At 44.8% G+C, this 16,786-nt stretch overlaps 1 protein-coding gene across 2 annotated transcripts in view; it reads left to right on the top strand.

The window, feature by feature from the left end:
• The first annotated feature begins 3,494 nt into the window (after positions 1-3,494).
• The window catches only part of SEC62 (SEC62 homolog, preprotein translocation factor), a 670,644-nt gene continuing 657,352 nt past the window's right edge, over positions 3,495-16,786 (top strand). The window contains exons 1-2 of one of the 2 annotated variants that reach the window (XM_069618541.1): positions 3,505-3,639; positions 11,565-11,659. In XM_069618541.1, coding sequence (XP_069474642.1) covers positions 11,648-11,659 — 12 coding nt within the window. In that variant the 5' untranslated portion in view covers positions 3,505-3,639; positions 11,565-11,647. Of the gene's footprint in view, positions 3,640-11,564; positions 11,660-16,786 lie in introns of both variants that reach the window. The other variant, XM_069618540.1, reaches the window with a different exon arrangement.

Consider the following 16,786-nt stretch of genomic DNA (forward strand, 5'->3'; position numbering starts at 1 on the left):
TAATAGAAATGAGCATATATCCTCTATAAGAAGAGAATACAAATGGCTCTCCACCGCAGACAAAATTCATCTCAAGATCGCCTCCCTCACCCATAAATGTATCAATAACAAAGCTCCACCCTACCTCATGGACAGATTACGCAAAAGAACTTCTTCCAGACCTACTAGAACAGCCAACGCAAACTGCCTCCAAGTTCTGCGCTTCAAACTTTCCACTATAGGAGGAAATAGCTTCCCGGTTAAGGCTGCGCAGTTATGGAACTTCCTCCCCTATGACATCAGAGAACCTCAGCCCTTCGCATATTTTAGACATAACCTCACTAGGTGGCTGAGAGCCAATGACAGCTAACTACTCTAACTCGCTTGACCCTATATGTCACACTGCACATAACCATATATTACGCGACCATGACTATGCAGGAGCATGTTCCTTGCTCCCCTGTTCCTTGATCTCTACTTGTACATATATGCTTACTGTAACATTGTTGATGTCTACACTTTTTGCTTTTTTCATGTACTTGCAATTAGCTGAGCATATCTGTAACCAAGCTCAGCGTATCTCTGTACCCTCATCTTATTTTTATGTATTTGTAACTAAGTTGAGCACATCCATGTCTGTTTGCGCCCTGATGCCCCAGGGTATGGCGCGCCATATAAATGATAAACTAAACTAAACTAAACTAAACTTGCGGCCTGTATGTCAGCGAGCTTCTGGGGGACCGGCGAGATGCCAGAGCTGCTGAACTTGTAGCCAAAAAAAGATATGTCCGTCTTGAAAAACTCACATTTTTCTTTGTGGATGGTTAGGCCCGCAGCCTCCAAATGGTACAACAGCATCTCCAGCCTTCTCAAGTGTTCTCCTTTGTCCTGGGCGTGGATCAGGATGTCATCACTGGCATTGAGGACACCTGGGATGTCCCGGATGACTTCTTGGATGGTCTGTTGGAAGACTTCAGCTGCCGAAGATATGCTGAAGCTTAGGCACTTGTATCTTCGCAGACCCAAGTGTGTAGAAAAAGTCGTTATGTACCGATAGTCTTTGTGTAGCTTCCGCTTATGGTACCCTGCTTTCAGATCAACTTTTGAGAAGACTCTGGATCCCGTGAGATCAGCCACAATCTTGTCGAGGGTTGGTGTGATATGGCGCTCCCTCTTGATGACAGTGTTCGGGAGGCGCATATCTATGCAAATGCGGACCTTCCCCGGTTGTTTGGGTTTTCGGGTGACCACCATCAAGGACACCCATGGTGTCGGCCCCATTACCTCCTCGATGATGCCTGCTTCTTCAAACGCTTTTAGTTCGATCTCCACCTGCTCGCGCATGTGGAATGGGGTCCTCCGATGTCTGACGGCCTTTGGCTGAACAAACTTATTAATATGGAGTTTAATTGTCACCTCCGGAGCCCTTTCTTCTGCGTGCCGCGTCCTCGATCCAAGGCTGACATTAGGTAGACTTTTCTTCCTTTGGTCCGCTGCTCTCTGCCAGGATCTAGTGGAGTTCCTGTGATGTCATCTCCGTCTTCCTCAGTCGACGAATTGTTCACTTCGACGCGCCTCGTTACTCCTTGTTTCTTCTTCTTTGTACCACTCCTCTCCTGAGGGTTCGGCAGAGGCGGTAATGGAGCGCCTGAGGAACGGCACACCTTTGCATAGTGGTCCTTTCTGCCACATGCCCCGCACGTTGTGCCTTGTGCCCGGCAATTTCGCCGTCCGTGACGCAGTCCACCACACCATCCACACTCTGTGGGCCCTGGGATCCTTGGCTGACATCTGGGTGGTGTGTAGTTACCACTGCATTCATCCCTTGTAGATTGTCTGTTCGTGACTTGGGCCACCATGGATGACACGAGGGCCGGCTGTAATTTGTGCAGAGTTAAACCCATGTTAGCGGCCCTGGCATGCGCTAGCTCCCTCTGGCGGCCCAGCTCCAGAATGCGCGTCAAAGAGATGCCCCTCTCACCCAGCACCAACCTCTGTAGTTTCTCGGAATGGATGCCATTGATGATTTGTCTCCGGATCTCTTGCTCGACATCCGTGAACTCACATGACATTGCTAGCTTCCTGAGCCGGGTGTGAAAAGCATCCAAGGTCTCCCCTTCCACCTGAAACGTGGTGCAGAATATGAATGTCTCATAATTGGGATTTAGTTGCGGGAGAAAATGAGCCGTCAACGCATCCTTCGATCGCTGGTAGATGTCCAGGCCATCCGCGATGGTTAGCGCATTGAAAATGCGTAGCACCTCGTCCCCTACGTTCAAGAGTAGGTGCGACCTCATCTTCCTAGACGAGGTTACGTCCTTGCACTCCATAGCCATCTCAAATTTTTGGAGCCATAGCTGCCAGCGGGGGCCAACCAAGGATGGATCCGTGAAGGGATCGAAAGGTTGAATCATCGTGGTCAAGTTGCTCTGTGGGCGAGCTGGCGGTGGCGAGATCGGCAGGTTCGCTGCGATTCTGGACGGCGTGCTAGGCCCGGGGGTGGACGTGCCGGTCGCCATGTCGTGTGACGTCGTCCCCTGACGGTTCCTGTTGATGCCACCCTATGAACCCATTGGCGGATAGGGCCGCTGCCTCTCCTCCACTGTCTACAGCCGTGACCGCACGTGCGCTTTGCGTGTGCGGTAGGCCCACGTGTCAAAGAGCGGTCCCATCGGCACGCTGGAAAGGTTGTCGGTCGTGCGATGCAGGAGGAATGAGATGATCGGGCGCCGAGCGCTCGTGCTGGGTCCCATTTCCCTTCTCACCAGTGTTTTGTTCCGGCCCCGCGCAGAGGCAGATCGCGGTAGGCCTCAGAGGTAGGCCTCAGTGACGCAGCTCCAGCCGGAGCGAAAGAAAGACACGACACACGCTACTGGAGTCTGTGCCCGGAACTGCCCCCCTCGCGCGGGTGCGGGACTTTTATTCAGACGCCCTACGTCACCGCGGAGCGGAGGGCGGATATAACAGTAGGACTGTAATTATTTTGGGGGGAGCTCTAGCATTGCGAGATGCCCCCGTCACTACGGCGGACCAATAGAAACCAAGGGTCATGGACCCGGAAAATGCTGCGTGCGCATCTTGCGCGAATAAAGCAGTTCTTCACACGCATCTTGGTGTCTGGGTATCTGTAATACGCACTGCTGCCGCGTTAGGCCCTGTGCGCCCCACCTTCATATGCAACCTCACATGGGGGACGAGGTTCTACGCAGCATGTCTCAGGTTTTTTTTCTGCATGTTAGTTCTGACTTTGATTTCCACTTTATTACTCTGACAATATTCTGTATTTTGGTAATTATTATATTATTCTCCATTTCCATGTAGTTCAGTATATCCCCTTGAGATCAATGGGACGTTTGACTTGTGCAACACACTTAGATATGTCTGTTACTAAACGGAGTCCTTCAATTCAAATTAATGTATGTCTCATGACAAGTGCGATGCATAGACCTCTGTCACTGTCCCACCATTGTCCTTAATGACGTCGCGCAACCCATCACTCCAAGTAATGCAACTTTTCCCACTGCTCACAGCTTGCTGTACAAATCTCGCGAGACTTTGCTTCCCCTCCTCCACCCCTCCCCCTGTGTCGGCTCCACGTCACGAGCCAGACAAACGTTGAGAAAGATGGCGGAGCGCCGCAGACAGAAGAAACGGAGCCAGGTAAACACAGGCCACCTGTCTCATACTTGCTGTCTTATACATGTGCTGTAAGAGACATGGGGCTAGGCTTCCTTAGTGCAGGACACAAATACGGCAGACCAGGATGCTCCCAACACTTGAGCAAACAACGCCCGTCCCCAGCTCACATAGTGGTCCCTTCTCTGTCAACATCCCCTGGGCTGTACCGCAGAATATATGCGGGTGGGATCGGAGTCTATTCTAGAGTGGGTTGTTTTAGCTGTGCTTTCAATCACCCTCTGAGTTTTGTACGTCTTGTCGGTTGAGCACATCGTCTCCCCCATGTATAGCACCCACTGACGGGGATCATGAGGCTAAAGAGCGTGTCTCTCTCACATGGACCACTCTCGTACACGTTATGATGCTTGTCTCTGTGCGGGATGCTACGTTTCCTTCTCGGGTCCTACCGTGACATCTGTCAGAAGAAGAGACACCCCCGCCACACAAGCCGATTGTGAAGGGAGAAAGCGGCCAAGGAAAGGACACGTTGTTTATATAACACATACACGTCTGCACTCACCGTCGCCTTTCAAAACGTAGCTGTTAAAAGCAGAGACATGTTAGAACTGACTGAAATGGAAAAAGAGCCCGTGCCTCTGCCACCGTGCTTGAAAATGCACTTACAGTTTAATGTTAGCATCAAACGTCGCAGGAGGTCTTCTATGCCTATCTGTCATACCTAGTGTATATCGTGAATGTGCCAGAAATGCCCCATGATGTATCTATATCAAAGCTTCTTTTATGTGTCTGGACAGTAATAATCAAGCCCTCCCACCACAAAAGTTGGGGCTCATTAGCATACAATGGGATGTCGCGTTACCAGAAATTAGCATATGAAGTTGAAATATGCACGTCATTCAATTGGCTTTGCATAACCAATTGCAGAGGACTCATGGGCATTTGCCTTTCATAAAATCAACGCCAACAAGAGACAATAGTTTCTTCTGATGGTGTTTGACAATGTTAAACATTGTGCACTTTTTAAACCCCAAGAATCAATGCCAAGGTTCTCCCCGGAGAGTGCAGTCACAACATTTGACATTTCACCTTTAGTAGTTCGTTATTCAGACATACCAACATTCTGGAGCCCCCTAGAGGGAGAGTTCACCACGGAAATCAGGAGAATGCCTTTTTCCCATAGGATTGCATTAGGGATATAGTTATTTTAGGTTGGAGACAGTAACAGCACCATTTTAAATAAAAAAAATCATGAGTCTCCCATTGGGAGGGTTGGCATGTATTGTTATTTTTCATCAGGCTATATTGAGCATTGGTGAAGTGCCTGACCTGTGAACCTGGCGACCACAGTTCGCATCCAAATTTGAAATAAACAGTCAAAATGTATTGTTTTACACACGGCCTCTGAAATACCCACGGGGATGACGTCCGACCGCTGAAAAAAGTGGGTGGACACTGTCCACCCTCAACTTGGGCCCTTGGCCCATTACATTTTATGCATAATAAACATGCTGAAATAAGATGTTGTCACATTTTTATACGTACCGCTGCATGTGTATTCTAATATGTGAAGTTCTTTTAATAGCTTATGCATTTGCTAAACCAGTCGAGAAGTTCGTGTTCCAGCCAGTTGTATGCATTTTAGTCCTGAGGAGTGCCTGTTCCACCGATTTCTATTCATGGGTGTCTTTCAAAGTGCCTAGCAGAGTTTTTTGTTTTAATTTTGTACACTCCTATGCAGTGCTCCAGATAAGATTTTGAAGTGGGAGCATTTAACTCCCTCTTTTTAAAGTCGGTCGTAAAATATTTGTATGGAGTAAAAAATAAGCCCCATTCCCAGTTGGAGTATTTATTAAGAAAGCAAGTATGATTTAGGTTTACAGCAGAAATGCTTTGCAATAACTATTTCATTGCACCAAGTTATTTACGCGCATTAAAAGATACATTTTTACCTCTTCAAATCAGGCAGTAATAATAGTAGTGTTTCTTCCTGTGGCACTAAGTGTACTAGTGGACCAAACCTATCCTTGGAGTTGTATGGACGTTAATCCTGTGTGCCAGTTTCCTCCTTTTGATAGGAGTATTTGTACTCCCTACTTTTATTTTTGGGAGTTTTTGCCTATTTTTGGGGAATATAAGTGGCAGATACACGCCTTATCTGTAGAGCTGTCCTTATGTACTCATCACTGACCCATTTTAAAACACGTCTGTGGCCTTATTAAGTGCCAGTCCTGCTTAACAGTGCATTTGATTAGTAATTCAAATGGGAGGAAATAGTGGTGGGTGAGTACCTTAAGCAAATCACATCAAAAAGGGTGACCCTCAGAATAAATGGAATCTGTGTGTGCTTTCTTGAGCTGGTAATCCTTGTGAACGCGGTTTATGTCAGCAAAGCCTCTCACTTAGTAACACTTAGGTGTTACACCTATCTTCTCAAAAAGCCTCTACCCCAGGAAATCGTTTTTAGGTAGTGTCTAGACACCCATAACCTAGTGAATGGGGTGGAGGGGGGTGCTTCTATATTTTGTTTCCTGATTTTAAAGTTCTGTACTGCACATGACCAGTGATCGTTTTGTATTGATGCATGAGGCCCACAGTATGCTGATTTATGTAAAATCTGAGGTGGCGATTCAGGCGCAGCTTATTGGAACTATCGCAAGCCATCTGACAACGCCAAACACGGGACTACAAAGACCAAGGCTTAAAATTCTCTTTTAAAACTTACTTTGGGGTTATATGTGTTTAAGACTGTTCCGTGTTTTGATTTGGGAACTAGGCTGCAAAGCATCACATGCAAAACACTCAGACCCTTAGTGTCTTTCCAAAACATTACAAAAGAAATTGTTACAGACTTTTGTGCTTTACTGTTATACTTATCTCTTCAGTGGTTATGTTAAATGTATTTGTAACGAGCACCGTCACCAACGGAATTGGTCCCCATGTGCTCTGGCGGATCTGTAAACAAAAAAGAGGCGGTGGGGGGTTAGTAGGGTGAAGTGGGAATAGGAAAGTGAGAAAGGTGGTGTCCTGTTTGCAGCTTCAGTAAGGTTTTCACTGTGCACTGAGCTTGGGTGTGAATTATGAGATTGATGCCGGTCCTTATGCACTGTTGGTGCGAGTTATGTGTTGTTTGTTAGTTGTTACGGTGTTGTGAAGTATGTGCAGTTTGCTGTGTAGAGAACTGGTTGTGTGGTTTTTTTTGTGTGAGAGATGTATGCAGAAAGTTGAGTTTGTGGGTTAGTGGGTTTGTGCCTCTTAGTATTTGCATTTATTTGTTCCACATCTCTAATTGTCCTATGGTGTTGGTATTGTAATTTGTCTGTCTAGTTGTGTGGTGGGCTGGCAGATTTCCATCTGAGGTATTTCGGAGGTTTGTGGGCCAGGTTGAGAGGCACGCATTGTCCCCAGCTCTCGTATTGGTGCTGTATATTTTACATTCATTAGCTCCCTTCCTCCAAATTTCCCTGTCTGTGATCCAGGGCTGTCTGTGTTTGCCCTGTCGACTAAGCCTGTGTTGAAATATCATCCTTACCTTTCCCTCCTGATCTCTCCATATTCATTCTTAGTGTGATCTTAACTTATCTATGTTTCATTTTGGTGTAGTGATATGCTGTAAGTTTTTCTTCGCCCTCCCTCTGTTTATGGGAGCTATACTAGGGAGATGGGAGGACCAGTTCCCTCTCTGAGTATTGTTTCTGCTGCATATATGCCCCCATAAGCGTTCATTATAGTTATGGGGAGAAGAGCCAGCAACATGCCAAAATACATTTTAGGAGGTAACCTCCAAAGTCCCAGTGAAGTAATCTGTAAAGCCTACCATGTAATGACCAGTTTTATTTAATGTTTATTCAATCATATAACAGTTGGTAACGTTTAAAAACCTATCATATTTCATTAAATTCACTCATAGATCAGAACAAGCCCGCTATAAGAAGCAGCTTTAATATATTCATACAAGGTATATATAAAAACCGTATTACAATTAATTATATAAAACATAGCTTCCATGCATGTCCAAGCTTATGAAAAACAGAGAAACAATGTAAATTTAACAGAAAATGAGCCAAATGTTCATCGAAGTCCCTTTTGCAGGCACACTTTGTGATTCCTTCTGCACATCATCATTTATTGAGCGGCGGGTACATTTAAACGTATCATTAGCTTCAGCCTCCTACATTCTGGGGATCTTATTTCAAAGATTTCTCCATGCTGTTGTATATGATTATGTAAGTCTGCATATGATTATGTAAGTCTGCATATAAGGCGAAGTGGGCAGTTTATGTCAATTTTGGACATCTGCCTCTCTCCCCATCGGACAATCTCTTGCTTTAAGAGCTATTTTGAGTTGACTTAATGTGCCAAATTTAGTTATATCCTGCCCCACTATCCAAATGGACTGTGCCTTACAACTCCCCATACCACAACTATTTTTCTTTACATGCAGAGGCTGCAATTATACTTGCACTGACATTCAATTTATTATTAGTAGAAAATCCCAAATGTGCTTTCAGCTCCATCCTTGGCCGATTTCTGTAATCACTCCTTCGCCACTGGAATTTTCCCCTCTCTTCTCGAGCACTCCCTTGTGCACCCCTGCCAAAAAAAGCCTTCTGCCGATCCTACCTGTCTGGCTAACTATCGCCCGATCTCCATCACTTCTTTCCTGGGCAAACTTCTGGAAAAAACTGCCCATCTCCCAGCTTACTCTTCACACTCAAACTGTTGGTTGTCTTCATGATCAGTCTAGCCTCATAGCATCCAGAGGCACAGAAACTGCACTCCCGAGCACCCATGAAGATTTGCTCTCCAATCTCGACTCCAGCATCCCTTCTGTCCTCATCCTTCTTGACCCTTCCTCTGCTTTCGAAACAGTCAATCACACCATGCTGATCAATCAACTCTGTGAAAACCTGGGCATCATGGATCAAGCCCTGGAGTTGCTGACCTCTTTCCACCTGTACCGACCCTCCCAGGTCCAACTTGGGTCCTTTCTCTCCACCACCTCTCTCTACATGTGGTGTTCCTCAGGGCTACAACCTCTCACTCTGGATCTTCAATTTCTACGTGGCCCCTTTGGCCCACCTAATCTCTACCTTCTGCTCCAACTTTCAGTGTTATGCAGATGACACGCAGCTCTCTTTCAGGCTCCCTTCAACTTCCTCCCCTCACTCGTGCATTCCTGACAGTCTATCCACGATTCAGGAGTGGTGCGCCTCTAATGATCTCTCCCTTAATACAAGTAAGACGGAGAACCTTCTCATTGGTTCCCCTGCACACGCTTTCCCTTTCTCACTCTTGCTGCCTGCCATGGGTCCTCTTCCTTTGCTTTCCTGTGAGGCAAAAAAACTGGGGGTCATCTTCGACTCCACTCTCTCCTTCTCTCCTCACATCACAGACCTTTCCAAGAAGGCCCATTACCAGCTGTACCTCCTAAAAGGCACTCTCCTTTTCTCACTTCCCTCAGAAGCTCATTGTCTCCAGAGCCCTGGTTCTCTCTATGTTGGACTACTGTAATAGCCTCTTCCTCAATCTGCCTTCCTCTACTCTCTGCCCTCTGCAACTAGTCCAGAACAGGACTGCAAGACTTATCCTTGGCCTCAAAGCCAGGGACCGTATCTCTCCAGCCCTGAAACCTCTCCACTTGCTCCCGGTGGCTACAAGGATCAAGTTCAAGACCCTCTGCATCATCCACAAGGCTTTCTGGAACTGGCGCCCGCACTACATTCAGCACTCGCTTCCTAAATACCTTCCTTCTGGAGCCCTTCACTCTGCTGCCTCCAACTCTCTGAGGGTCAGATGCTTCTCCAGGCAGAGAGTAGGGAGCAGATCACTTTCCTCTGCAGGTGCCTCCCGTTGGAACGGCCTCCCTGCCATCTCAAACTTGAGCCGGACGATTTGAAGTTCCGGTAGCAGCCCAAGACTTTTTCTCCTCTACTTTCTCTTGCTCCCTCCCCTGCTGACCTATCTGCTTGCTGCACTGATTGGTTGCTTGGACACCCTCAGTCTAACTGGGTACCAGGCTCCTCTGTGACTAGTTCCCCCCCACACTGCCTCCGGGCATGTCACGTACCAGGGGCTGTAACTGTAACATCTACAGTCCCCCCCCTCTCCTTACACTTATCCAGAGCTGCGCTTCCCTGGCTGCACTTACTCAGTGCAAAGTGCCCTGATCGCACTTTACCTCTCGCTTGCACATCTCCCGTCCCCCTCCTTGCGCTACTGCACTTGCACGATCTGAATGACACAAGGTCTTGTCTTCCCTCCGTACCCTCCCTTGTTGCACCTAGAAACACATGTGTACAGGCGCGTTATAAATGACTTATCATATCATAAAATAAGGTAAAAATCTTAACTGGGCCGACACCTTCAAACTGAACACCACCAATTCCGCTCATAAGGTGCTACCATGTGCACCTGGAGGCAGACCTGCTATTTGGCACTGGAATTTATTTTGCAACCCTTCCATTACATGAGAGGTCAAATAACCCCAGATTATGCTGCCACAAACAATGATGGAACAGATCTTCGCCTTATATACCTTCAGGCACTTGTCCAAGTTGAATGCCCCAAACTTGAAATAAAATCTTTTAAAACACTTCACTCCATAATGACGCCCTTTCAGCTGTCTTCTTAAAATGAGTGACCCAGTCACCACTCTCTGATCAGAGTAGGCTCAAATAGAAATGATCTCCTGATTACTACATTCATTTAAAAACCAGCTACAATGTCGCCCTTTTCCTGAGCACCATCATTTTTGTTTTGATCATATTTAATTTTAAACTATAGTCCCCCAAAAAAGTCATTTGTGTATAGCAGGCCCTGTTATAGACCTGCCAGGGTTATGTCCAAAATAGTCATGTCATCGGCATAAAGAAGCATGCTATAAAATGTACTCTTCAGGGAGGGTGGATTAACTTTCCTCAGAGAAGTACTAGGATCAAAGTCTGGAAGGAATACATTAGGTCCAATGGACATCCATGCTTTTCACCTTTATTGGTGGGGAAAAGAAATGTACAATTCCCTGATCTTGTGTATTGGATGAACACGGAGTTAATCTGCCTATCACAGTTGGATAAGATGTATTATACCCTTAGGAATCCAAATAAAATGTAACCTATGCCACAAGATGTTTCTATCAATCGGATGAAATGCTTTCTCCAAATATGAAAAAAGCCACAAATAATCTCCCTCATTTAACCTTACCATATTTCTCCATGATCGAAGTAGTGTTCCATTGTACTAAGCCCTCCCCATAAACCCGCTTGGGAGGGTGTCAGTATATTGTTACTTTGAGTGTACTCCTCCAGTCGGAGCACCAAATATTTAGAGAATATCTTACTGGCCATGGAGAGGCTGATGGTCCTAGGACTACTCGTCCAACGAGGTGGCATAATGCCTGTCTCGACAGTTACATAAAACAATTCAGTGTGTTTTTAATAACATGTCCACTCTGAAATTATCCCATTTCAAGTTTCTCAATACATTATTTTTTAATTGTAGTTCAGCAATTTTGATATGCCCTTTTGAAAATATAAATCTGGCCAGCCATGCAATTTCTTTTTGAGATTTTACATTCTGCATCAAACCATGGGGCATCCCTTTCTATAACATCGACCGCATGGATGGACTGGGCGCCACGTTTTCTGTCCCGGATAGTTTCAACCAAAGACTCAAACAAACTGACATTTTCCTTTGTGACCTCTCAACTGTTTGAAGAGAATATCTTGTTAATTAGTAATTATTTTCAATGCATTCTAGTCAAGATTAGCATTGCCAACCAGCCCCTCTGGCTGTTGGACATCTTCTTCATATTGCCTACCCCAGGGTATTGGAAAATCCATTCAAGAGGATAGTGATCACTCTCTGCAATCAGAAATGCAAAATTTCATAACGTTCCTGAAGAAAACACAGTCCAAAATAGGAACAGTATTTCTGGTCTTGTATTCCAGGAATGCTCCATTTGCCAATAAAGATCCTGGAAAATCCTCAGGCAGAATCCCAAAGTACACCTGACTATTTGTGACCAATCTTGATGTCCAAAAATGTAAGTTTGTAACTAACTTTGTCTATGGTGATTGATTAAGACAAGGTGACTCATTAAAATCATCGAAATTACCACATTTTCATGTATTAATCATGTGCAAGACTCTGGTTAAGCTTCTTAGACAAATGAAACTTGTGCTGCCTTAACATATTTTCCTCTACAGTAATTTCTACAGCAGATTGATAAAAAAAAGAACGCAACACAAGTCTCAATTACGTTTCTACACGGCTTTTTTTTTTTTACCTGTTCATTTATCTCATTAGAGCTTAACGCGTTAACGGGAAGCAAATAAAATGTATATTGAAAATCTTGCTTACAAATCCGTCTGGTTAAATGTATGAAACTCCTTTTTTTGCACTCTTTTAAAATTGTTACTGTTGGGAAAGTCAGCCTATTGGTTGTGGGTCATGCAAAAAGAACTTCAATAACCTGCCTGCTGGGGCACTTTGTGGTCCCTAGGCCACCCAAGCAATATTAACCTCCTATTTGTTTCTTGCCATGACTTCATCTTCCATCTCCAATTCAGTACCGTGCAAGTGACGCGTTTTTCCTTTATATTGTACAACTTTGACAATTTATTTTAAATACTGCCACATTTAAAACAGTGCATTTTCGTTTTGTCATATGATTTTGACATTTAAAAATAACAAAGGAGTAAGAGACTGAATATGACCCATGTGAAGTGGCATTCATGGTTAAAGATGCAGTATATAAACAGAAAATTAATATTTGAGTCCCACAGTGGTCAGGAGAGCCTCATTGAAGGGATTTCTAAGTGGGTGGTTTTTTATAAGAGTTTATTCTCACATGTCCTTTAGTAGTTGGTCTGAAACGTGACATTATTTTGACGCCCACTTGAATGTTTGAATTTGAGATATTCCTGAATCTAGTGTGTCTGAGGTGCTCTTAGGTGTTCTGAGAGGCTTTGCTATAGGTAGGGATCTAGCACCATTCTCCAGTGTGATTTTATTTTATTTATTTTCTTCCTCTGGTGCATGCATGGGGTTTAAAAAGTTTGTTAAGGTATATTGGGGCAGAGCCATGCAATAACTAGTGGATGCAACAGAACATCTTGAAGGTGATTGTTTTCATTGGGAGACAATGCGGATTCCAAGGCTGGTGAGATATGGTTTCATCTTCTTACTCCCAAATATGACAGCACAAATCTAGTCAATTTCGAGTCTCTTGATGACGAGTACCTTTGGGGCACCTGCTAAAGGGGCTTGTATGGATTGTGTATCTGGCAGCTGATGATACTTAATCTATATGCTGGAACATTACTCCCAACATTGATACACCAGAGTGTTTTTTTTCTCTGTGATGAAGTACTACATTTTTAGATGGCATCTGATTTGAGCAGGACACCTCAACTTAGTCTTTGACCAAGATGTAGATAGAAGAAGCACTGAAACTCATCAGGCGCCTGTAGCCTCCATAGAGAGAGAGTGCATGCAATGTATATGTTGGACTATGGGGATGTGCAACGTTGGTGGATTAGCATTTTGTGGGGATACACATATTATTCTACAGTGCACAGTGTGTACTCTAGGATCGACCGCCTGTTTTTCTCGGAGACTCTGTCCTCAGATCAGATGTTATATACTACTGCAAACTTCCCCTGACCACTCTCTATGATGGTAGAGTTATTCTCCAGCCATGATTGAGGTTTAAATAGTCCGCTATCAGGAATGGAACATTTCAGAGTAAGATTAGGTCCTACATTTTGATTTACTTTGAGGTGGACACTGGTCTAGGTTTGACCTTATGGGACACATTTTACAGTCTATACAAGATGGAACCGCTTAGGTGCAGTTAATGGGGTTCTTAAGACTCTGTGAAGAGGTTTGGAGGGCTCGCTTAGAAAGCTAGAAAATGAATGCACCCAGTTCAAAAGTCAGTCTCTGTTTTAGTAGACCCACAATTGCTGTGACATTTGGCGAAGGGGAAAGGCTTGGCAGCTTACTTATTCTTAAGAAAAGGAAAGCTTTAAATCACATATAAGGAAAAAAACGGGTAATATAATTAATTCCACCTTTCAAATTCTGAAACAGTTAATCACATTTATTTTTTGAGTAAACATTTATGCACACATAAGGATACTATATAATAAATATACAGATAAAATCCATGTAATAAACATAATTCTTCTCTTGAAACATAAAACACATATTAAAACCAACAGTGCCATTATGCACTCCTTTGTTTTTAGAAAAAATGGGAACAATGTACAAATGGTATGTAGTTCTATACTCCTCCTCTAGCCCAACTTGTTTTAGTTTCTGTCCTCAAGGCTTGATTCCTCCGGGCATACATCAGGGGCTTTTTCAATATGTACGTGTAGTGTACTTGATTCAATCAGTGCATAATACTCCTTTCAAAGTTCTGTAAATACAAAAACCAAATATATTTCATTAGAATAGGTTGGTAATTGATCCAGATTCCCCTAGTATATACATAAGTGACATGTTTTCTACAAATCTTACCGGTGTGTCTCAAACTACTTCAGACCACCTTCAACTTCAAATGTTGAACCACTCAGTTCTATGTAGCTTACCTCTAGCTGAGGGAGCCCGAATAGCCATGTATTATTCAATGTGATCTGGATATGGTTCTGTCTATCCCTCTATGAGTAAGTACTCAATAGTTTGTGTCGAAAAAGGAAACCAAGCAAACAAATAGGGACATCTCTTGGTCAACCTATTCTCCCCTGTCCTCCAGTATGTAGATTTCAACAATGACCTAATATCCCCAAATGAAAGCCTTATATATTTACCCGTTTTTGTTCTTAAATGTGATTTTAAAGCTTTCCTTTTCTTACGAATATATTGTGTACCCTATAAGGTAGGAAGGCTTTTTCGTGGGTTTGCCGTTTTTTGTCATTAGTTGGCATCCTACTTAACAGGATTCTTAATAGTTGTATGCCAAGCACAACTATACTATTATGACAGTTTGTTCAGTTCTGATGGTTCTGGTTTGATACTAACAGGCATGGGAGACATCAGTGAAACAGTCTTGAAATTTTATAATAAATAATACGCTAAATGTGTAGGGATAACTGACGAAGCAATCAAGAAATGCCATGCACCGTTCTCTTTGAAATTTCTTTGAAACGTGAGATCATGCAAAACCTGGAAATGCCACAAGACATTTTGCAGAGCATACCTGACCTACTCGCGCCAAAGACTCCGGAATTGAATAGACTGACATCCACATTTTGTGTCATTTTTGGCCGCCAAGATGTTGGTGGCTAGGGAGGAGACTTGTGTGGTGTGCTCTCTTCCTACTACTACAAGGGAGGCAGTTAATACGTTGCTATAGAAGACAGAAAAAGCAGCAGAAGCATGTCGGTCTTACAGGCCCCTCTCACCGCTTAACTTAGATCCTTAAATAATAGCAAAAGCCTTAGCCAGTCGTTAATCTCTTATTTGTCATTACTCATACACCTTGTATCATCAGGGTTTATATTGGGCAGATCAACATCACTTAATATCACACTTACAATGGATTCTTTCCTCTCACAGATTCCTTATCTGTGATAATCCTATCCCTAGCGCCTTTTGGCCGCAAGGATGTGTAGCGCAGCTCTGTCTGACACCACTATGTGCCCGCGCCAGAAATGACGTCGGGGCCAGTATATGTTGAGGCACCGCGCCCCGTCACATCAGTTCCTTTTTTGCACACACTTTGTTTGCTGATGTAAATACATTTGCTACTAAAAAAATAATTTCTATACACCATGCTGACGCTCTCAAAGGCCTCGGGATTCAAGCCATGTGCGGACTGCGGCCAGCAGATGTCGGTTTCAGATCCAAACTGGTTCTGTTTTTGTGTGAGCAAGTGTCGCGACATCCAGGATTGTGTGTCGTGCTAGACCATGCACCCGAAAGTCCTTCAGGCAAAAGCCAAAATTCTTCAACTTTTCTCCACAAGGGGGAGAGTATGGAGCTGCGGTCTCGTTCGAGGTTGCACAACGCGGAGCACTTTCCTGAGAAACGGGCTTGTGCAAAGAGGAGGCAAAAAAGGACAAGAAGCACCGGACGAGGTCCCGCCCTCCGAGTGGTTCCTCCAACCGTCACTCTTCTTCTTCCTCTATGAAGAGAAGTCACCGCTCCAGGTAGTTCCCTGCGTGGCAGGTAGAAGTCCTTTTTCCTACCCAGTCCTCCACTAAAGAGGAATGGTAATCATTCCACCTGAAGATGATGGCCATCTTTGAGACTACTCCTGCGCACCTTTGAACTTGGTCCTGGATCCACTGATGACAGTGGGGCCTAGGTGCTGGAAGTTCCTGGCTACAAATGCTGCACCCAGTCTCGATGCCTATCGATGTTGAAGATGTCCAAGCTCCCCGGGAGCACGGTCCCCTCCCAAGAGACACCTTCATGTCTAAGAACGAAGATGATGATCAGGTGTGTTTTGGATTGGAACCCATGGTTTCCAGGGTGGAGAGGGCTTTCCCAGAGAGTTCTACAGGGAAGTTGAGGCTGTGATGGGACTGGCGGAGGACCTGTAGGTCGCCAGTGACCCTGACGCCTCCCCAGAGATGGACATCTTGCCAGTTCCCATTCCAGGCAAACCTCAGGCTGCTTTACAGCAAATGATGGCCAAGGTAGCTGATACCATGGGTCTTTCTGCTCCATCTAGATCCAAGTTGAGCTTTGTGATATCTTGGATTATGCCCCAAAGAAGAAGGCGATATTGCCCTTCAATGTGGCAGTAAAATGGAGTGGCCTGTGGTAAAACTGCCTCTGATCAGGCAGTTTACCGGGAACTTGCAAGGAAACGCCGCTCAGCACCGTCAAATCCTGTGTTTCTGTACTCCGATGTCTCCCAAGAAAGCTTAGTGGTTCAGATGGCAATGACGAACCTGAAGTCCTCTGCGTTCCCATCCCTCCCTCCTGACAGGGATAGCAAAAGACTTGAGGCTTGGCACTACATGTGGTGAACACTTCTTGCGCTCTTGCCACATTCTCTTTCAGGCTATGGTTTGCTGTGGCAGGGGCGGTCGAGCACATCTGTGAGGGGTAAATTGATGGGAGGGAGGCTCGGGGAGGCTTCCTGCCAAATTATGCAATCTGGCTTGGACACATCGGATTGTGTGGGTAGGTCCATGGCCACAGGGACAGTGTC

The sequence above is a fragment of the Ambystoma mexicanum genome, chromosome 10 (genome assembly GCF_040938575.1).
Source record: "Ambystoma mexicanum isolate Mex_15411 chromosome 10, UKY_AmexF1_1, whole genome shotgun sequence".
Taxonomy (NCBI): Eukaryota; Metazoa; Chordata; class Amphibia; order Caudata; family Ambystomatidae; genus Ambystoma; species Ambystoma mexicanum.